Genomic DNA, 22,770 nt, shown 5'->3' on the forward strand with positions numbered 1-22,770 from the left:
AAGGATTGGGATTGGGGGAGGAGGGGGGAGGCTGGGAAGGGATGTGAAGGGTAAACAAAGGAGGAGGCTGCAATGCTTGGTAAGAAATGTACGCATTTTCCTGCCCATGTAATTGTAACCCCTCTGTACAGTATGTTCACAAATAAAATAAAATAAAAAGAATTCCATGGATTTTTATGCCCAGGTTAGCCTTAGAACATTGATTCTCCCATTGTCAGCTTCCCAAGTAACTAGGATTACAGGCATGAGGTACTTGTGTGCAGTTTGTAACAGAAAAATTTGACAATGATGAGCAGGAATTTGTCTTTGTACTCTATATCAATTTTGTTCATATTTTTGTCTAACCCAATTTAGCCAATGGCAGGCTTCTCACTTGATCTTTCATACTATGTTAAAGTTTAAGAATAGAATATTTTCAGAGGAATATACTTCCATTATGTTTAAGCATAATTTAGGCAAGTTATATTTTAAGTAAGCCTTTATGAAATAGGCCTTAATAAATAGGCCAAAGCATTTATCAAAACAATTGCATCAAAGGTATCTGCATATTCATGTCTATTGTAGAACTGTTTCACAACACTCAAGTTATGGAAACAACCCAGAAGATCTAGGATGGATGATTGGATAAAAAATGATGTGATCTGTGATGTGGTATGTGTGTGTGTGTGTGTGTGCATGCACGCACGTGCACAATGGAACTTTATTCATCCATTAGGAAGATTAAAATTATGTCATTTGCTTGGAAATGAATGAATCGGGGGAAAAAAGTCATACTAAGTGAAGTAAGCTGTGCCAAGGAAGACAAAAAGGCACAAATTTTCTCAGATATCTGTATCTTATACACAAATATAAGCTCTCATGTACAAACACAGGGACATATACAATCAATTTGTGTTAGTATATGCAATAATGAAATGCTACAATGTGAAATAAACCTTTCAAACTACTAACTGTTCAACAGAATGAATATCAGGAATCTGAAGCATGTTTTGATTGAGAGGGGTGGGCTAGTGGGAACATAGTAGATTAATAGAAAAGGGAACCATACACAAATACAGTTATAATATTGTAAGAGGAAATAGGAAAGTAAAACATTAGGGGAAGAAGTAGATAGAAGGTAAGAATGAAGGAAAGGGTGACTCTGATGAAGATGCACTAGATATATAAATTGATATGGGGAATTGTAACCCCCATATATAACAATTTGAAAATAAAAATTTTAAATAAATGAATAAATAAAAATGAAATAATACAAATTAAAGCTTGATAAGATATCTCATGCCTATAATATGAGATACTTGAGAGAAGCCATATGAACAAGGACATAATGGTACAGAAACTGTTAACCACAGTGATCAAATCAATAATTGAAGCTAATTTTAAAATATTAAATTATGTGACAAATGGATGCACTTTTAACTTATCTAGTATAAATGTCTTGCATAAATTTTCTTATATAAATTCATAATTTGGATCATTGTTTTCCAAATGATAAAAAAATTATTAGCCAATAACCCTGAAGCCAAGATTTTCAATTTTAGGACTATTGAATTTTTTTATTAAGAGATGTTGTTCATAATCCTGGCTTCCCTCAACAGATACCATTAGTACCTCTTTTCCTTAGTGGTAATAACCAAAAATGTTTCTAGACCTTGCAAAATGTCCTTGGAAGGCAAAATCACCCTTGTGTGTGAACAACTGGCCTAAATTACTGCCCAATTCAGTCTTTTAGCAGGTCTTTTGGCCTAGATAATTTGCTGTCAGTCAATAAGGACAGCTTTCAGTCAATTAGTAATTGAACCTTGGTTATTGCTCATCCAAGCATATGGTGGATAACCTTTAAATCATAATAATTAGCTGATAACTGCTTCTGTGGCAATAAAATTGCTGTTTTTTCACTTTGAACTCAGCATAGCACACTAAAGTTAAACACCAAAATGATGTTGGAGAGAGCAAAATGGAAAGGATTTTTTGAACATGAAATGTCATTCAGAAGAACAACAATTATCATGCCCAGTATAGATGTCACTTATTCTGTAATGCCTTCCTTAATCTGCCAAAATGAATGCGTCTCTTCTGTGCTTATTTGTTCTTCCGATATAGGTATCATATTTCATTATCAAAATTTCTTCCCAGTAGAATGGAGCTCTGAACAGCAAACAATTGAATTATTAAATCTTGGCTTGTTTGATTCATTCACTACCTTCTCAATTCATTAAATCAGTTCTATCTGTGCTTAATAAGTAGACCTGTGCATGCCTCATACTAGTTCAGTTATATTGCTAATCCTTGAGGATAGTGCCATGGACATATTACAAGATAACTTTTTTGTAGTTTTTGTAGTTTTGAGGTAACTCCATATTAGGCAGTGCTTGGCAGGACGGTGGGTCCTGGGCTTTGCACATGCGCGAGCCAGGTAGAGTCCCCAGCCAATCCCGTGGCACCTGGTGACGGCGAAAGGCAGACGACCAATGGGAAAAACGGTTCCTATTCCCTATATAAGCAGCCATGTTTTGGGTACACGCGCTCTCGCGCTCAAGCTCTCCCATCAATTCAAAGGCTCTCCAATAAAGCGTGATCTGAGAAGACTCCTGGTGTAGTGGTTGTTCTTCCTCGCTGGCCGAGAAGGCGTTCGCCGCAAGTGGTGCTGAAACCCGGGACCCGCGCGAGAGGCCGAACAGGAGCCAGAACTCAACACGCGGAGAGGAGACGTCGGTAAGTATCCCCCGGTAGAGACGTCGGTAAGTATTCCCCGGTATGTTGATTACGGTAGATTATTGGTTGCTTGCATTGCTTCTTCCCTTGTGGTTTGTCTTTTTGATGGTGCGCACTTGCCTCGAGGAGGGAGGGTTTGATTTAATCCAGGAAGGACGCAAAGTACTAACACAGCATCAGGATAGTCTATCAGAGTCAGCATCCAGTAAAGGGGAGGAAAATAGGCCTAAAAGAAAAAGGGAAAGAAGACAAAAGGATCCTAAAGAGTTAAGACAGGAGGGACTACAGCCCTCACAAAAGGAAAAGGAAAAGGGTCTTAGGGATGACCACAAAGAGGGGGTCTCAAGGAGACCCCTATACCCTTCTTGGAAGGCAAACCGGTTTTCAGCCCTACATGTGGAAGGGCTGGACCAAGAACGCAGTGATCCTGTGAGTTACTCAGAGGAAAAAATGTTAGAGGAGGAGGGAGAGCAGTTCGATCCAGCTGATGATGAAAACTTAAAAGAGGCTGCGGCTGAGTATGAGGCAGACAGATATGGGGGATGGTGTCCCCAAACAATAGGAGTACCACAGCAGCCAAAAAGGAGGAAAGGAGCTGGCCCTCACCCGTTGGCCCCCCCTCCGTGCCCGGAGGCAGGGCGGAGTCACTTTATAGAAGGGAGCACTTGGTCGCGGCTGGCGGCCGCCTTTCCAGTCTTTGAGAATCCCATTACCAATGAGAGAATTCTTGAGCCGGTTTCCTACTCCCAGTTAAAAGATTTAGTTGAGGCAGTCAGAACTTATGGGGTGACGGCCAATTATACCATTGCCTTGCTTCGAAGGCTAACTATTAATGCTATGATTGCACAGCTCCTGCTTTTGCCTTCTCTTCATGGCAACTTCCCTGCTAAGGAGATAAAGAGAGGAGATAAAGGGCTAGGCTCCACTGGAGTCGACCTTACGTGCCTGTCCATAACCTTAGACCAAAGACCCATGCTAACTCTCCAAGTGGAAGGGAGAAGATTTGAGGGACTGGTGGATACAGGGGCAGATAAAAGCATCATCCAAAGAGGGGAGTGGCCAAAGCAATGGCCAACTCAAAAATCCTCCCAGACCTTGCAAGGGCTGGGCTATGCTGATGCCCCACAGTTAAGTACAAAAGAATTGACTTAAAAAACAAATGAAGGCCAGGTTGGAAAAATGCAGCCATTTGTGGTAGATGTCCCTGTCAATCTTTGGGAAAGAGATGTGCAGCAACAGCTAAAGTTAACTCTAACTAATGATTACTCTGAGGCCAGTCAGAATATGATGAAACAGCAAGGATTTGTTCCAGCCTTGGGGCTTGGTCGATGTCTCCAAGGACACAAGGAGCCGATAAAGCCACTTCCTAAGCAGGACAAAAAGGGTTTGGGTTTTTCTTAGGGGCCTCTAAAAACAAGGCTTCCACTAAAGGTGTGGTACCCATACCTTGGTTAACACAAAAGGCGGTATGGGTTCCTCAGTGGCCCCTCTCTCAAAAAAAATTGGAAGCGGCTCAAACTCTTGTCCAGGAGCAGCTACAGCTGGAACATGTAGAACCTTCAGTGTCATCTTGGAATACCCCAATTTTTGTGATTAAAAAGGCCTCTGGGAAATGGAGGTTATTACATGACCTTAGAGCAGTAAATGCCCAGATGCAAATTATGCGACCCATTCAAAGGGGACTTCCATTACTTTCTGCATTACCACGAGAATGGCCCATTGTAACTTTAGATATTAGGGATTGTTTTTTTTTCATACCTCTTTGTGGGAAGGATAGGGAGCTCTTTGCCTTTACTTTGCCCTCTGTTAATCATGAAACCCCAGATGATCGCTATCAGTGGAAAGTTCTCCCCCAAGGGATGGCTAATAGCCCAACAATTTGTCAATTGTTTGTAGGAGCTGCATTGGCCCCTGTTAGGAAAAAATTTCCAAAAGTACGGATTATCCATTATATGGATGATATCTTGTTGGCTGCTCCCTCGATAGATTCTTCATAAAGTGTTTGGGCAGGTAATGGAGACCTTAGCTGACAAGGGATTGATTATTGCCCCTAAAAAGGTTCAACAGACTAGTGTTGGTCAATTTCTGGGAACCATTGTTTCTCCCAATGAGATTAAGCCACAAAAACTTTCCATTCAAACTGGTCACCTTAAAACACTTAATGATTTTCAGCAATTGGCAGGAGATATTAATTGGATAAGGGGGTTTCTTAATCTCCCTCGGTCAGAGTTGTTACCTTTATTTGCCATTTTGGAGGGCGACCCTGAAGTCACCTCCTCTAGATCCCTGACACCTTTAGCACTAAATTCCCTACAAAAGGTTGAGGCAGCTTTGTCTAGGGCTCAACTTTCACGGGTTGATTTAAAATTACCTATCGATTTATGTATATTAAAAACAAAAAATTATCCCACGGGGGTTCTTTGACAAAATGGCCCCTTGTGGTGGCTTCATGGCAATTCTGTGGGAGCAAAAACAGTTCAATACTTTCCTAAATTGGTGGCTAAGCAAGCACTTTTGGGCATAAAGTATTGTTTGATGCATATACCCATGAACAAGTTGAGATTTTGGCCGCTACCGTGGATATGTGGGCAATTTTTGTTTGCTCGTTTCCCAATGTAATTGATAATCATTATCCTAAGCATCCCCTGCTTGCCATTGTTAATAAAAACTTAGTGTATTTTCCTGTCGTTACTTCAAAGGAGCCCCTAGTTAGTGCCCTGACCATCCTGACGGATGGATCAAAATCTGGACAAGGTGCCTTTTTTGTTCAAGGACACCAACAGCCGGTGGTCTTTAATTTTCGGCTAAATGTCCCACAGCCTGTAAAATGTTTAATTGTGCTTAAAGTTTTTAAAAGATTTGATCAACCTTTAAACTTATTTTCTGATTCATTATATGTTGTAAATGCCGTTGCTTCCCTTAAAGTTGCTGCTTCAATTAAGCAGGCCAGTACAATTTCTAATGTTTTGTTACAGATTCAATCCCTTATCTCAAACAGAAAACACCCTTTTTATATTGGAAATATTCGCGCCCACTCTATGTTGCCGGGCCCGATGGCAAAGTATAATGCCCTGGCGGACCAGGCAGCTCGGGCTGTGGCCCTGGTTGCTGCTGATCCTGTAGAATTGACAAAAGACTTTCATAGATTGTATCATGTACCCACAAATACCCTTAGAAAAAGATATAATTTGTCCAGGCATGTAACAAGAGATATTGTTAATGCCTATAAATCTTGTGTTACCTTTCTTCATCCTCCCCATGTAGGGGTAAACCCCAGGGGGTTGAGACCAAATGCCCTATGACAAATGGATGTTAGTCATCTGACAGAATTTGGTAAGTTGAAATATTTACATGTGTCTGTGGACACCTTTTCTGGTGTCATTCATGCCACACCTTTGGCAGGAGAAAAGGTGTCTCACGTCAAAATACACTGCTTAGAAGCTTGGACAGCTTGGGGAAAGCCCCTCAGACTTAAGAGGGATAATGGCCCTGCTTATACTTCCCATGGTTTTCGCGCCTTTTGCACACAAATACAAGTTGCCCACACCACTGGATTGCCCTACAATCCTCAAGGACAAGGTATAGTGAAAAGAGCTAATAAAAACATTAAAAAAATGCTTCAAAAACAAAAAGGGGGAATTGCTGAGTCAGCGTCCCCCAGGGAAAGACTTTCTTTTGCGCTCTTTACCCTTAATTTTTTAATTCTAAATGACAACGATCAGTCTGCCGCAGACCAGCATATGACAAGAGACCCCATGGATACTAAAGACATGGTTATGTGGAAGGATGTTATTAATAATAAATGGTATGGACCGGATCCGGTAATAACGAGATCCAGGGGAGCGGTTTGTGTTTTTCCACAGAGTCAAGAAGTACCTCACAGGGTGCCAACAAGACTGGCCAGGCCAGTGGAGACTGCAGAAGAACCCCCTCTTGAAAAAGAAGACCCGCAAAATGAAGATGCCATCCACTCGTCTCCTGATGCAGCTGATCCTCCTGCTGTTAGCAACAGTGCTAATAGCAACCCCTGTGATAGCTAAACCTATGCTGGGGGCTGTTACCAGGGCGTGGCCAGTTCCTATGCCCCTGCATGCAGACTCCCTTTTTTAAGATCTAGGGAGTGGGGAAAGGAGATTGAAGATCTAGTTCGGGGACAGCTTTTAAAGATCACCCTGTAACTCTGGGACAATTTACTGACTGGGTTGCCTCTGCAGTGTCCTTTTTCAAAGAGTGGGTGGGAGTCAGAATGTTTTGAGCCTGCTGCCTGGGAGGATACGTGGTCTGCCTATGGTTGGTCTGTCGCCTTCGAGCCCAAACCAGAAGGGACAAGGTTGTTATCTCACAAGCATTAGCCGCCTTGGAGAGTGGATCCTCACCCCAGATCTGGCTGTTGGCCCTGAGAGGCAATTAAGCCATACCATTCTGCATAGCCTTAGCACCCCGAGGGATCAGGGGATCCCATTACACCGGGACAGGTATACAACTTGCAATTTGGGACAGGGTGCGAGGCAAGTGCACTACACTTGAGGAGGACCATCTCCTCAAGAAGAGCATGTTGGGTTGCAAGTGGGTTGATGCCCAAGATCCCACCTCTGCAAAAAAGGCATCGGACAGGCCTGGTCATCACTGGGGAAGGCGCGCCCCTCAGGCGAAGACCAGTGCAAGGTCCTCTCATTAATGTTTTAGACAGAGGCCCAACCTCTACTCTTACCTGTTGCCAAAAAACAAAAAGGGGGAACTGTGGGGAGCCGGCGCGAAGGCGCCGCCCACTTCCTTGCAGTTTTGAGGTAACTCCATATTAGGCAGTGCTTGGCAGGACGGTGGGTCCTGGGCTTTGCGCATGCGCGAGCCAGGTTGAGTCCCCAGCCAATCCCGTGGCACCTGGTGACGGCGAAAGGCAGACGACCAATGGGAAAAACGGTTCCTATTCCCTATATAAACAGCCATGTTTTGGGTACACGCGCTCTCGCGCTCAGGCTCTCCCATCAATTCAAAGGCTCTCCAATAAAGCGTGATCTAAAAAGACTCCTGGTGTAGTGGTCATTCTTCCTCGCTGGCCGAGAAGGCGTTCGCCGCAAAGATGGAGATAGAAAAGCACATGGCAAGGATATGCAGATCAAAATGGGAGGGTAGAAGTGTGCTTCTTACAGGAAGTAATTGAACAACTTGATCAAAAACTGGAGGAAGAATGAGGGACCAAACAACCAGACAAAAGTTGCTCAATGGACACAATTCCAGGCAGAGGCCTGCCTCTAATTGCTTTGGAGGGGTTGGGGTTAGGGCAACTTTTTCTGATAAAAGGTGAATAAAGAATACTCACATTGGCCAGGGGCTGGTGGCTCACGCCTGTAATCCTAGCTACTCAGGAGGCTGAGATCTGAGGATCCCAGTTCAAAGCCAGCCCGGGCAGGAACGTCTGTGAGACTCCTATCTCCAATAAACCACTAGAAAACCGGAAGTGGCGCTGTAGCTCAAGTGGTAGAGCGGTTGCCTTGAGCTGAAGAGTTGAGGGACAGCGCCCAGGCCCAGAGTTCAAGCCCCACAACCGACAAAAAAAAAGAATACTCACATAAAGATAAGCTGGGCATTGGTGGTTCATGCCTGTAATCCTAGCTACTCAGAAGACTGAGATCTGAGGACTGCTGTTTGAAGCCAGAACAGTTTGTGAGGCCCTTATCTGTAATAAAATGCTCAGAAAAAGCCAGAAATATTGCTGTGGCTTAAGTGGTAGAGCACCAGCAAGGCCCAGGACCAACAAAAACAAAGATAAGAAAGATGAATTAGAATGAAGAATTCAACAAGCGGAGAAGGTATTTGCATTAATCTCAAGGATCTCCATATGCAGGATATAATACAGATGCTTTGATAGATATTTGATATACCTTGAGGTACCTTTGGTCAATATCAAGACTTCTGGAAAAGGTCAGTTTGTCTTCTGCATTGTTTATCTTGTAACTTTCTTATACTTCTGGCTTTTGGACATAATTCAGCAATAATTTATTTATGATGAAGACTTACATGAAAAATCTATAGGAAATCTCAGACACTACACTTCATATTCTAGTCCTAATTCTTACTAAACATTAACAAAATAACTTATTTTTTAACTTTTTCATTGTGACTATTATAATGCCTTCAATTTTTTTGTCACTCATGGGGCTTGAACTCAAGAGCTGGGCACTATTTCTGAACGCTTTTTGCTCAAGTCCAGTGCTCTATCATTTTGAGCAACAGGACCACTTCGGGATTTCTGGTGGTTAATTGGAGATAAAAGTACACAGACTTTCCTGTCAGAGCTGGCTTTGAACTGCAATCCTCAGATCTCTAGGATTACAGGCATGAGCCACCAGCACATGGCTTATACCTTCAGTTTTTAATGGTCAAAATTTACTTTGTCACAAACAATTCTGACAACTTTTGGAAACATTTTTAAAAGCATTTATGATACTTTTATATTTTATAATATTAATTTCAAATGTATACATATTTTAAAACCACTGAAACCAGAAAGCATTTTTCTGATGCTGGAAAATTGTACAAATATACTATGTAAACTATGTGTAATATTGTTACATATTCTTTTAGTTGTTCATGATATAATGTTTAGTTTTATTATGTAAGGAACAATCATATCAGAAAATGAGGACATCCACTTCTGGCCCAAAGAAAAGAGTCAAATAGAATACAAGACATTATAGTTGACATGTCTTTTGAAAATGAATTCAATGACATTTATATAAAGCATAGTCTACTCTCCAGCACAGCTGGGGAATAAAGTATTCTGGTCAAATATTGTACTTAATAGAGTTACCATATATTTTACATGGATTGCCTATTTTCAAAGAGTTGCAATAGATTAAAATAATCCTAAGGCTATGTAGCCAGGGTGGTCCTAGCTGAGCTCAAGGGAAATTATCTGGGTATGTGTGATTAACTAAAGGCAGTTGGTGGGCCCTTAGATTTCTATTTGCATGAAATGATATATACTTGCATTTTATTTATACTTGGCTTCCAGGAAAAGAAAGATCGATGCCTAGGTGTCTGAACAAAAGTGAGGAAGGAGAGTAATGAAGTGGTACATGGTATTAGGGTCCTCTTCAGGTAGCTAAGAGTTGAAACATTTTTTAAAGCCCCTAAGGAGAAAAGGATCAGAGTGGAAGTGGAAGGAACTGTTTTAATGAAGTGTCCTGTGAAACACAGCTACTGATGCACTGAGCACCACACTACTATGTTAGTGGTGAAATTGGAGCAGTAGGAGGTTATATCCTTGGCTCACATATAGGCATCTCACTAAATGTGACTTCTAGATGTTTTGTCCAAAGGAAAAACACTTTGCAGGAAGGAACTGGATCTATAGCAAGACACAGCACCAGAGGGTTTTACCAGTTATGTTCAAAGCTATATATTCTAACCAGTGTAGATTAGGAAGTACTCAGTAGCTCATTTGTGCATTAACAAAAAAATCGGAACCATAGATGATACATTGTTAGTATGTATGAGACAACTCCAGATGTGTTGTGGAAACAGAGAACACAGGGACTTGAATCCTGCCAGTCGGGGGGGGGGAAATAAAAGATTATTTGGAATATTTGTAATACTGTCAATAAGGCAATAGTTCTCTGAATCCCCACGGAATGAGGCTTGGAGAAATTAAGCTTACCAAGAAAATTAAATTATTACTGAGGCACACCAGGATTTTTCAGTTTCTCAAGGTCATTTTCATAACATTAATTACCACATTATTAGTAAAGCAAAGAGAAATCACCTTATGAAGCATAAAATAGGGATTTGAGGTTACTAGAATTCTATGTATCAGTAAGTCCACCAGTTTTATAACACCTATATTCCATTAAAGTTTCCTTTAAATGTTATGAGCTTTGTGAATTGAAGATTTTAATGAGTCTCAAAATAGCTTAGTTTTTTTGGATCAGGAATTATACAAATGATGTTTTTGTGCAGAAATTCATTCTAATTTCTTCAAAGGCAAATTACCTTTAATGAATGAATAAAACTTACTGTATGATTAATTTAGCCTTATAAGTCTAACTAAATGCAGATGTTCACTTTGGTTTTCCAATTATAGTTTCGATTTAGACAGGATTGAGGCCATGGAAAGGTGAAGATGGTTTAAGTGAGATGAGAGGTTCTTGAAATTAACAGTTTTCATATGAGAACATGGTTACAGAGAACTAACAGCAAGTTTATATTTCAAAAGAACAGTTATTTAAAATAGAAGGAAGAGCATCTCTGAGAACTGATCAAAGTTTGGACTTGGTTTCCATATTCTTTGTGAATACCAACTATGAGAACCATTAGGACATAAAGACCATTACACACTGGCCTCTTAGTCTTCTTGTAGGGTTTTGTTTATGTTTCTGTCTCACTAGATAGCATAGGCTGCCCTTGAGTGCAAGCTCAATCCAGCTTCTCAAATTGTTGAGATTACAAGTGTATATCATCAAGCTACACTTACTCTAGTTTGATACATGGTCAAAATTTTTCCATCCAGTAATGAATTTGCTGTTGTCTCATGTAACTTTCTAGATTGGACCTTTCCTAGTGTGGAAAGAAAGTAAAAAGTGCTAGTAGTCCATTTGGAACTAACCATAGATGTTCTAGCCATTAAGTACTTTTGTAAACAATAGTTTACAAACTATTGTTAACTATTCACAAACTATTGTAAACTTGTTTACAAAAAGAGCCCACCATAGTTCTTTGTTAAACAAGTTTAATTGTGAAAATTCAAAGTTATCTTCAGGATTCCAGGACATGAGTCATGAGATCATTGTCACAGTCCAGTAGAAAATGGTAGAAGTCTAGAACTAAAAGTGTCACTGACCATGAAAAAAAAGGACAGGCTCTAAAAACTATCTAGGAGATCGAAGAAGCAAGATGGAGTAATAACATAAAACTCCATGAGTATTTGATACCCTTTAGCCTGTGAAAAGCCATTTTAATGTTCATCTCAAAGCTGTCCCAAAGTTTATTTATCAAATAAATAATTGCACAAATTTCTTTTGTTGAAAGAAAAACTGGTAACATGATTAATAGTAATGATAACATTTTAGTTTTAAATATGCCAATGTATCTAATAAGTCTACTGAGCCTCATTCCTATATTTCTCCTCTATGAGGTATAGAATGAGGACACACACAAAAAATATTTACTGAGTGCCTGGGTAATAATTGTTTGCTAGAAAAACAAAACAAAAACATACAGAAGCAGCAGGAAATTAACAAATGGGAAAGAGAAAAGAAGTATTTTCTATAATTTATTTGAAGCTATGAAAGTTATTGAAGTATGATACTTGACTCACTTTCTCAACAGCTGAAATTAATTTTTATGCCTAAGCAAGATATTATATGGTGTTGAAACATATAAGGTTCACTGATTTTGAATATTCTATTCAAAATATCTCAAAAGAATAAAAGACTCTACTGTCAACTATTTGAACTAGCAGAATGAGTGAAGCGTAAAAGAGAATAAACAAAAAACATGGTTAGACATTGCATGGATATGAAGTGAGTTTCTTCCACAAAATATTTAACTTGTTAATTGATCTTGCCTATGTTATCCACTGATAAACTCTGAGAGAAACTAACTAAAAAAAATGTATATTCTCAATTTAGAACTGTTTCCAATTACACATATCCCATATGAATATACCATACATTTATTTTGATATTCTCATTAGCTGAACAGTAGATAATATAAATATTGATAACTAATAGAGCAGCATTATCTAATTTGGCTGTCATTCATTTGAATGTGAACATGTTGAAAAAAGTCTTAATCCATAATGTCAGCTCCTTCGGTTTATTTCTATTTTCTTCATCTTTTAAAGGATATCTTTCTCTGAGAAAGAATTTTTTGGTATGTGCATTTTGTTTATGCTACACATGGCAAATAGATCTCCCAAGATGAAATTCTAAGCTCATTTGGAAGTAATTTTTGGTAGCACATGAATCAGAACTCTTATTTTCTTCTCAGCACTACTGGTATTTTATTGCTTCCATCTATAGTCCAATATGCTTTTAGCGCTAAGAACCCTGAGGCCAAACACACAAAGCACTACGAAAATGGGAACTTCTGGCAATTACAATTTTTGTCTCTCTTTCAGGGTTCGTCCCTCCCCTAGGAGAATGAAATCACTTTAAACTCACTATGAAACAGGAACATGGTGAGCACAAATGATTGACTGAAGTTGTTGATGTTGACTTAGGAGTCTTCAACTTATAAGTCAGGTATAAAATCCTTAAACATGCTTATCAAAATCTGCTTGTCACACTCCTGTGAATTTTTCCAGACTCTGTCACATTCTTTATGAAGGCTTTTCTGGCCAGCACAAGCAGATTTAGGCAATTACTCCTTTTTTATTAGGATCGTACTTTAACATATTACTATGGCAGAATGTAGTAAATTATATTGCATTTATTTTTGTCTTCCTTCATTCATGGAGGAAAGGCTATTCCCTTTCTTTGATTTCTGAACCAGAATTTTATCAAAATAAAAAATTGGTTCTCAATAATTAATTGAAAGAATAGTCATAAAAAGATCAATAATAATAACCTAAAATGGAATAGCATAGGTTCCAAGGTCTTTTTTACTTAGTGGTGAAAACAAAAGGCAGTAATTAGCACACTATTTTATACATGAAGAAACAAATGCCTAGAGAGGTTACAAGATCTACACAAGTTCAAAACTGCTAATTTGCACACCTAGTTCTCTTGCGAATAAGCTGGTAAGAATTTGCACACAGAAGTGTGAGTGCTAGTGTTATGTAAGACAAAGCAATGGCTGGCCTGAAGAAGAGAAGGTAAGTTAACTTGAGATTGGTTGACACATTGTAGGATAATGCTTACTTGTTTTGAAACCAATTGGAACAGGTCTCAGAAAGTATAGTACACATTAAACTAGACAAAAGAATTTCAGAATATTCTCAATGAGAATAATTTGTGACAAATTCTTTTTCTTCAATCATGCTACATAGGCAGTGAATTCAGTAGAGAGAAAAAGACATAAAACATTCAAGTCTGCCATTTCTGAAATTCTGACTACAACTCAAAAACTATTAAAGTGGAAGGAGTTCTTAGTGATCACTACTCTAAGCCTTTTATTTTCTTTTTTAATTGTTTTTATTGTGAAAACACTGTACAGAGAGGTTACAGTTACATGAGCAAGGTAATGAGTACATTTCTTATCCAGCATTGTTGCCTCCTCCTTTGTTTTTCCCCTACCATCTCTTCCCTCTCACCTCCTCAACTACACGCCCACCCCAACCTAAATTGTAAAGTTTGTTTTTTGACATAGCATTTGTACACATCATTGTTGCAATGGGTCAATCTGTATCCCTATCTAAGCCTTTTTTTTATAGTACCCTAAGCCTTTCTTTTTACAACCAAACAAAACAAACTACAGGAAGAAAATAGCTAGAAAAGGTAAATGACTTACCAAAAGTCACACAGCCAATTAATAGCAGAAGAAAGACACACAATGCAGTCTTCTTAACCACAATATTTTTTTAAAGCTATAATTGAAAAATAATACAAGAGTAGTAACAATGCTTGTAAGCATCTGGTTCATATGACTAGACATAGGTTATAACACAGGAATTGTCCTTAAAAGAAAGCTGTGCCAGGCACTGTTGGTTCACACCTACTATACTCGCTACTCAGGAGGCTAAGATCTAAGGATCATGGTTTGAAGCCTGCCTGGGCAGTAAAGTCTGTGAGACTCTTATCTCCAATAAACTACACCAAAAAAAGCCTGAAGTGGTGCTCTTGATTAAGTGACTGCGCCACTTTCCTTGAGCTACAAAGCTCAAGTAAAATACCAGGCTCTGAGTTCAAGCCGCTGGACAAGCACCTTCTCCCCATTCCCTCTCCTCTCCTCCCACTCCCCGCAAAAAAAGGAAAAGAGAAGAAAGAAAGCTCTGAACTTTAGAAGAATACTGCATCTATGCTGGTGCTTCTGTGTGTATTGAAAAAGAAGGCATGTACAGTGAGAGGCAATGGTTTAAATTTTGATTCATATCAAAGCAAGACATTTTTAATGGAGACTGATAATACTCTGTGTGTGTGTGTGTGTGTGTGTGTGTGTGTGTGTGTGTGTGTACCTCCATTTACCCATAGAAATTGTTGGTGCAGAAATAATTGTTAGATTTTTTTCATTTCAATATGTTTAGAGATATATATTTCTGATTTCCATTTGTTCTTGACATACAGTACTTCCCCATTCTATATGGGGGAGACAATGAACTTGTTTGCTAACAATCATCCTGCTGGGGATGATTGCCAGGTTCTTTCTTTCAATATATAGACACTAACCTATTTGATGTCAACTAACACTAATGCCTTTCTATTTCTTTTTTAATATTTTAACTGTCATGAGCCTTGAACTCAGGGCCTTGGCTCTGTCCCTGAGCCTCTCTAAGTTCAACTCTAGAGTTCTACCCCTTGGGCCACAGTACCACTTCTGTTTTTTTCTGGTTATGTGGTACTGAGGAATTGAACCCAGGGCTTAATGCATGCTAGGCAAGCACTCTACCACTAAGCCACATTATCAGCCCAAGCCTTTCTATTTCTATCATAATTATAGTGTGTCCTTCCTTCTACTCCTTCATTATATTAGGAGCTGTATTAATATTGCATATATATAAGACAGCTTTTGTTATGATTTCTTCTAAGAACCTAATGAGCACATTAACTGCCCCACCCCAACTAATTCCAATATTTATTATTACAGAGCTATAGACTAAAACTAGGGACCACATTCTGATAGTAAATTAGGTATTCACTAGTTCAATATAAAATCAATTTCTTTTTTTTTCAATTTCTTATTTAGGTTGCAAAAGGAAATTGTTCATCAATCACCATATATAATTTGTTAAGTAAAATGCGATTTTAGATCTTAATTTTAAGCTGGGGGAAATTATAACATTATGCTATATAAGGCAGGTTCATTAAAGTACAGATTAATTCATTTTCTATAATAATTTTCATAGAATCCACTTTGGAAAGCAGTATGGAGGTTCCTCAAAAGACTCCACATAGAGCTTCGCTATGACCCAGCAATCCCACTTTTGGGCATTTACCCAAATGTTTACAAACAAGACCACACTAAAGCTACCAGCACAACTGTTTATTGCAGCATTATTTACTATAGCTAAGATATGGAACCAACCCAGATGCCCCTCAGTAGATGAATAGATCAAGAAAATGTGGTATATATACACAATGGAATTCTATGCCTCCTTCGTTAGGAAATGGAAAGGCTTGGAAAAAATTATATTAAGTGAAGTAAGCCAAGCCCAAAGAAACATAGGTCCCATGGTTTCCCTTATTTGCAAAATATAGTATATGTCAAGCAGAAAAGGTCAGATAAGGTGATGTTAGGGAAATGAACCCTAAGATATGTATTCCAATATTTTTTCTTTCATGCGATTGTTTCTAACACATCTATAAGATTATTTCTTTGTTGCTTTGTATGTCCCTCCCCCATAGTATAACCCCTGCTTTCACTGTATTTTATGTCGGTATAATTTGTGGAGGGGAAGGGAAAAAACAAATCGATTAAATAGGGATACAGGTGAATCCATTGCAACAATGAGATGTACAAGTCATTATGTGGAAAAACTAACTTTACAACTTTGGTGGGGGGGGATGTGGAGCGGGGAGGATTGGGTGGGGGGTGGAGGGGAAGATGGGAAGGGGAAACACGGGAGGAGGCTATAATGCTTGATAAGAAATGTACTCATTATCTTGCCTATGTAATTGTAACCCCTCTGTACAATATTTTCACAATAAAAAAGTAAAAACAAGAAAGGAAAAAAATTTCATAGAATATTTCCTAATATACATAAAGTTGAAGAGAATTCATTTAGGCTCCCATTATACATTAATCCAGGTAATAATTTTTATCCAGGTATAAAACATCTGTCACAAGTATGAAATATCCATGAATTTCTGATAAAGTATTGTAACATAAAATCAATATAGTCTACAGGCACATATAGGCACATTTTCAAGAAGCCTAGAAACAAGAACAATAGGCTTTTCAATGCTTCAAGATACATTACTCACCAAAAACAGAGTTCGGAAGTTGTTGAGATCGCCAAAAAAGTCTTCTATGCTCACAGTCTTAGAATCAAAAATGAAGTATTCTCCAAGGTTTTCATAGAGCTTTATCATGTTATTGTGCATGGTGGATAGCTTTTCAAATTGTTCTCTGGCAGTTTTGATAAAGTTGTAACTTTGTGTTAAGGAACCTAATCCAAAAGTATTTTGGGGACAATCATTAGATATTAACACTGAATCAAACCATGACTTTTATAAACATTTGTAGAGCACCTATACTTTTTTAATTAGTTTGTTAGGACTGCCATTATGAAAAACCAAGACTGGGTAGTTTAAACACATACATTTATTTTCTCATATATCTAAAGGCTAGAAATCTGAAATGAAGGTATGTGCAGGTGTGATTTCTTATAAAACAGCTCTTTCTTGGTTGTAGATGGCTATTTTCTTACTGTATTCTCATATGGTTTTCCATCTGACTGTGGTATTTATGTGATAATGTTTTCTTCATATAAGGACACAATTCATAATGGCTTAGGGTACATACAAGTAACCTTTTATATTAATTACATCTGTAAAGGCCCTATCTCCAAATACAGTCACATTCTGAGGAATGTAGAATATTGGGTGGTTAGGACTTTTAAAACATATGAATTGGAAGGACCAAGCACACAATTTAGTATAAGTTGTTAGAGTTGATGAGTTTTTAATTCGTTAAAATTTGTTGAAGTTGATGTTTCATTGTTTAGTGACTTTGGATACCTCTAATTTAGGCAGAAGTAAGGCAAACAACATGGGAAATATCTCGATTATCTCATATCTTTTATGAATGAAGGTAAAAGCAAGCAACAACTTCAGATAAAAACTTTAGACAAAACTATACAAGTAGTTTTCTTTTTTAAACATAACAATAGAGAATCAGACAGGCAGATACAGACAGACAGGCAGACAGACAGATAGATATACACATTATAATGGGGAAAAGAAGCTAAAAATGCTACATGTAAGTTACATCCATGTATACGTTACATCCACATAGAGAAATACATGTACTCACACACACACACACACACACACACACAAACACACACACACAGACACACATATGATAAGTTGAAATAGAGGGCAAAGTGGGAGAAGAGAATGACAAAGTTCGGGACACATTACCCCAAAATTTGGTACATGAGCATTTAAGCAAATAGCATAAACAGATTTCTCTTTCCTAAATTTACCCTTCTTGAGTGAAGCAGCCAGACAAGAATGATCTGATCTGCCTCCAGAGAAGGACATAAAATCCTCAATCCAGAGTTCCACAACCTCCATCTGAACAAAACGAATTCTCTTATCTTGGGACATAAACACAGTGAAGAATCTGATTAGGTCTTGCTAGATTCCTCTCAATGTATGCCCACTTTATCCAATCTTATTTCCTCCTAACTGTCTGCTATTTATAAAAATCTAAATATAATACATAGATGTTTTCTTTAGGTTTTCATCTCTGAAGTTTCCCATATATCATGAAACTTTTATTAATTAGCTAGGAATGTGGGGACATACTTGTAATTCCAGTACTCAAATGGCTGAGGTAAGAGGTCTAGGAAAATCTGGGTTACATGAGACCCTATCTCAAAACAAACAAACAAAAACCTCAAACTAAAAATCAAATTAAATAAAATCAACAGAAAAAATTACTTTAAGTAGATTTGTGTAAGATTTGTGTACATTCCTTTTGCTAACTTCTCTTTTTGTTTCAGCCAAGATCCCAAAGATGGATAACGCACAGCTCACAAAGAAGAGGAAAAGCCTTCCAGAGACACAAGAGGAGGTGGGGATGGAGCAAAAAAGAAAAATAGTTGTTTTCAACCTTTTTGCTGGTTCTGAGGCTTGAACTGAGGACCTGTGAAGTCCCTGAGATTTTTTTTGCTCAAGATTAATGCTCTACCACTTGAGATACAACTCCACCTCCGGTTTTTTGGTGGTTAATTGAAGATAAATGTCCTGGACTTCCCTGCCTGGACTGGCTTCAAACCGCAATTGTTGTATCTCAGCTTTTTGAGCAGTCTTGAACTACTGAGGCTCAGAAAATTAGTTGTTGTTTAGAAAGAATTTTGTATTGCTTTGGAACCCTAATCATTGAAAGTCTTGTTTAAACTAGAATGCTTGTGGAGTCCCAGATGAAATGTTTGAGACGGATCATTTCTAAGAGGTTCCGAGATTATGCTAATGCTACTTGTCTAGAATCACACTTTAATAATATGTTCTACAAAATTACGATCCCCAGAAAGTAATTATAAGTTTATTTTTTTAACAAATTAGTAATAACACCACCTATAACTACAACACTATCAAATATAAAAATGGCTCTTACTAATAGTATATTACTATGCGTCCATGTATATATATATATATATAGGAAGAAATGATTATATTTACAGGAAGAAATTTTTCCTAGCTTTAGAAAATATATTGAAAATGACCTTTTATGTGACTTAAAAGTATAAAAACAAGTACATTGGTAATAATTTCAAACAGATATTATGACACATGCTTATAGGAATGTTCTAGATAAAGTTAAGTGGACTAATCCTAAATAAAGAAAAACATATCAATATTCTGAAATTAGATTCATTAAAAATCTCTAGTGATTTCAGAAGTAAAGATCCTTAGAAGGAAAATAAATAGACTTATAATTATGAAAGCATAGGATACACTACAGTGAGTTAATATTTTGTGGCAGAATTACTTTTTTTTACCAGGAACTGATAATTGTGGCTTGAAATCCTGTATTTTATGGGGTTTTATGAATTCTTCCAATGTGTTTTATTATAACCTGGGGCCAAATTTATTTTCTGTGGGAACACAGTTCTCATTTTACAGTGAAAGTCAATGGGGAAATCAGACCACTTCTGGAAAATTACTTTGGAGCTGACACTTATGGAATATGCCAGGACTTTAAAAAATGAGATGCTCCCTACCTATGGTTGTTTTTGTGCTACTCAACTATTAGTATTCACATTAAGCAACACAAGCCCCTTCCTACTAACAAGTGACATTAAATCTTTCAACTTGCAAGTCTATTTTGATATTAATGAACCTGAAAGAATCGATATACTTCTAATGGATACTGTTTTTATAGTCACAAAAGGATGCATAATATTTCATGTATATTCTAATTTTATTTTCTGAGTGTATCACATATAGTTTTGATAATTAAGAACATGTTAATACCAAACCAAACCAAAACAAAACAACAACAAAAAACTAAAACCAATTCCAGGAACTTGCTAGGCAGAAACACTTTGAAAGGTCATTACTTGTAACCTATTTGCAATGCAAACTATGAAATCATTTGTTATGTATCAGAAAGCTCAAAATTGGTAAAATGGTAAAAAAATAAAGCCAAAGATAACAAAGAAGCCATTATGTTTACATTCCTCATTTATTCCAATGCAGTATTCATGGGCTAAAACATGCCCATGTCGTGAAACAGTTTTCTAAATTTGCACTTGTAGTAGAAAAACTGATTTCAGAAATTGAGCACCAAAGTGAGAAAATGTGAAAAATTCTAGCAATGGTTTATCTTTCAGATAACAAGTGGAAAGCAGCCCACACTCTTTAGTCCTTGTCTTCTCTGCAAAGCCATTATTTATATAACATATAAATGGAATTAGGGGTCTATGTTTATGACATAATGTAGCTAACCATTTAACTGTACTGTACTTATGAAAAAGGTGACAAACACCTTTTAAACTAGCCTGCTGTTACACTTCCATGGGATTAAGATGGAATGTAACCAAGAATTTTAAAAATGTGTTGTACACTATTGGGATGGCTTTAACTAGACCAGGCAATGTGCTGTTAGCTGTGTTTTGAGAGCAGTCAGGGAGAAGCCCACAGCCATGTTTACAATGGAAAGGGAAAGCTGGTTATGGGCATATTGCTCTCTCAGGAGAAGTTCTCCTGACACAGTGCTCAGAGGAACTACAAAAAAGAATTGTTAAAAAAATTTTTTAAAAATTAAAAAAAAATTGTTAGCAAGGTAGTGAAAAGGACATGTGTTTCAAGTGCCCAGAATTCCTGGCCTTTGCACTACAGCTCTAACAGTAGAGCACTTTGGTGAAGATGACTAGACTATTGGTGGATCAAAATGTAGGATGGCTTCTTCCATCTCTTAAGCAACCTTGAAGAGCCAGGAAGTATTTGTAAGTGGGGAATCCTGAGAAAATTATAAACTAAGATTGAAAAAAAAAGTATAGCCATATCAACAAAGAGAATCGAATCAAAATCAGAGGAGAAAATGTAATTCAGAATATTTTTTTCTTACGAATCCCATTTTCAAAGTCCTTGTTCTATAAAGATAAGTGTTTCTGATGTTGTTTTAGCATAGGAGTCTATGAAATACATACACATCACCTCTCTAAAAGAAGTGTCCATTTAAGAGTTATAAAAAAGTATGTGTAGCATTTTAAAATATTTTCAGGCAAAAAAGTCAACTATTCAAAAGCATTATTAACTTGAGGCCAATTGAGTGTTAATCATGATTCTGGGAAGTTACATTTATAAAACACATATCAAGTCCAGAAAGTATTTTCTTTTATTATTTTAAATAAGTTTTTTTATTGTGAAAATACCGTACAAAAAGGTTACAATTACATGAGCAAGGCAATGAGTACACTTCTTATCAAGAATTGTTGCCTCCTCCTTTGTTTTTCCCCTACCATCCCTGCCCTCTCATCTCCAAGACTACATTCCCCTCTCCCCCTCCCCGACCAAAGTTGTAAAGTTCGTTTTTAGACATAACGTCTTGTACATCTCATTGCTGCAATGGGTCCACCTATATCCCTATTTAAACAATTTGTTTTTTCCCTTCCCCTCCCCAAATTATACTAACATCAAATACAGTGAAAACAGAGTTATGCCGCAGGGGAGGGACATACAAAGCAACAAAAATTCATGTGGTCCCTTATAAATACGTTAGAAACAATAGCAAGCAAGAAAAAAACCACTTGTGTCCTTATCTTGGGGTTCATTTCGCCTAACATCTTATCTGACCTTTTCTGCTTGTCTCACAGATATACTAGTTATTGAAAATAAGGGAAACCATGGGACCTATGTTTCTTTGGGCCTGGCTTACTTCACTTAACATAATTTTTTCCAAGTCTTTCCATTTCCTAATGAATAGGAGAAACCCTAGATCTCCGTGGCACAGAACGAAATTTTCTTAATAGAGAACTAGAAACATAACAAATTAAAGAAAGGTTGGACAAATGGGATTGCATGAAGTTGCAGAAAGTATTTTCATACTAATCTCTTGAAAATACAACCTCAAGAACAGTGGTAATAATGTAACTACCATATAAAATTGTCTAAAGCTTTTATCTTTTTTCTAGCTTTTTCTGGTGCTTAATTGGAGGGGATGTCTCATGCACTTTACTTCCTGGGATGGCTTCGAAGCATCATACTAAAATCTCACCTTCCTGAGTAGCTAGGCTTACAGGTATGAGCCACTGGTGCTTGGTTTTTTCATGTACATTTGTAAGATAAATAAAAATTTATAGATTATATACTTTGGTAATGCAATAAATGGTATGACCTTAAATTCATTCAAAGATTAGTACCTAATGAGAAAATAAACTATTTAATTTATACCTCCATTTGTACTATATATATATATATATATATATATATATGTTCATATTACAGGTATCTATACCAACCTGTGCATATACTATCTGAAAATGAGTGTTAATAAACCTTGCTGTCTAACTGGTAGCATGGCTTTACTTCATCAAATTCTAGGTAGAGAAAACTGATTATTATTTTATTTAATATTCATATTAAGGGAAATTGTTACTACAGGAAAAAGCAGGTCATTATAGCTAGAATATTGTAGCAGAAAACTGTACATGAAAGAGTTTCTATATCATACAGCTAATTGCATCAAATTCTTCCTTACATTTGCTTATATTTGTAGACATTA

General features: G+C 37.4%; 1 protein-coding gene across 1 annotated transcript in view; it reads right to left on the reverse strand.

Annotated features, from left to right (window-relative positions):
* The window catches only part of Diaph2 (diaphanous-related formin 2), an 805,268-nt gene that overhangs the window by 219,408 nt on the left and 563,090 nt on the right, over positions 1-22,770 (reverse strand). Inside the window, exon 24 of the mRNA XM_013033825.1 lies at positions 16,797-16,961. Within this exon, the coding sequence (XP_012889279.1) occupies positions 16,797-16,961 (165 nt within the window). The remainder of the gene's footprint in view (positions 1-16,796; positions 16,962-22,770) is intronic.

The sequence above is a fragment of the Dipodomys ordii genome, unplaced genomic scaffold (genome assembly GCF_000151885.1).
Source record: "Dipodomys ordii isolate 6190 unplaced genomic scaffold, Dord_2.0 Scaffold178, whole genome shotgun sequence".
Lineage (NCBI taxonomy): Eukaryota > Metazoa > Chordata > Mammalia > Rodentia > Heteromyidae > Dipodomys > Dipodomys ordii.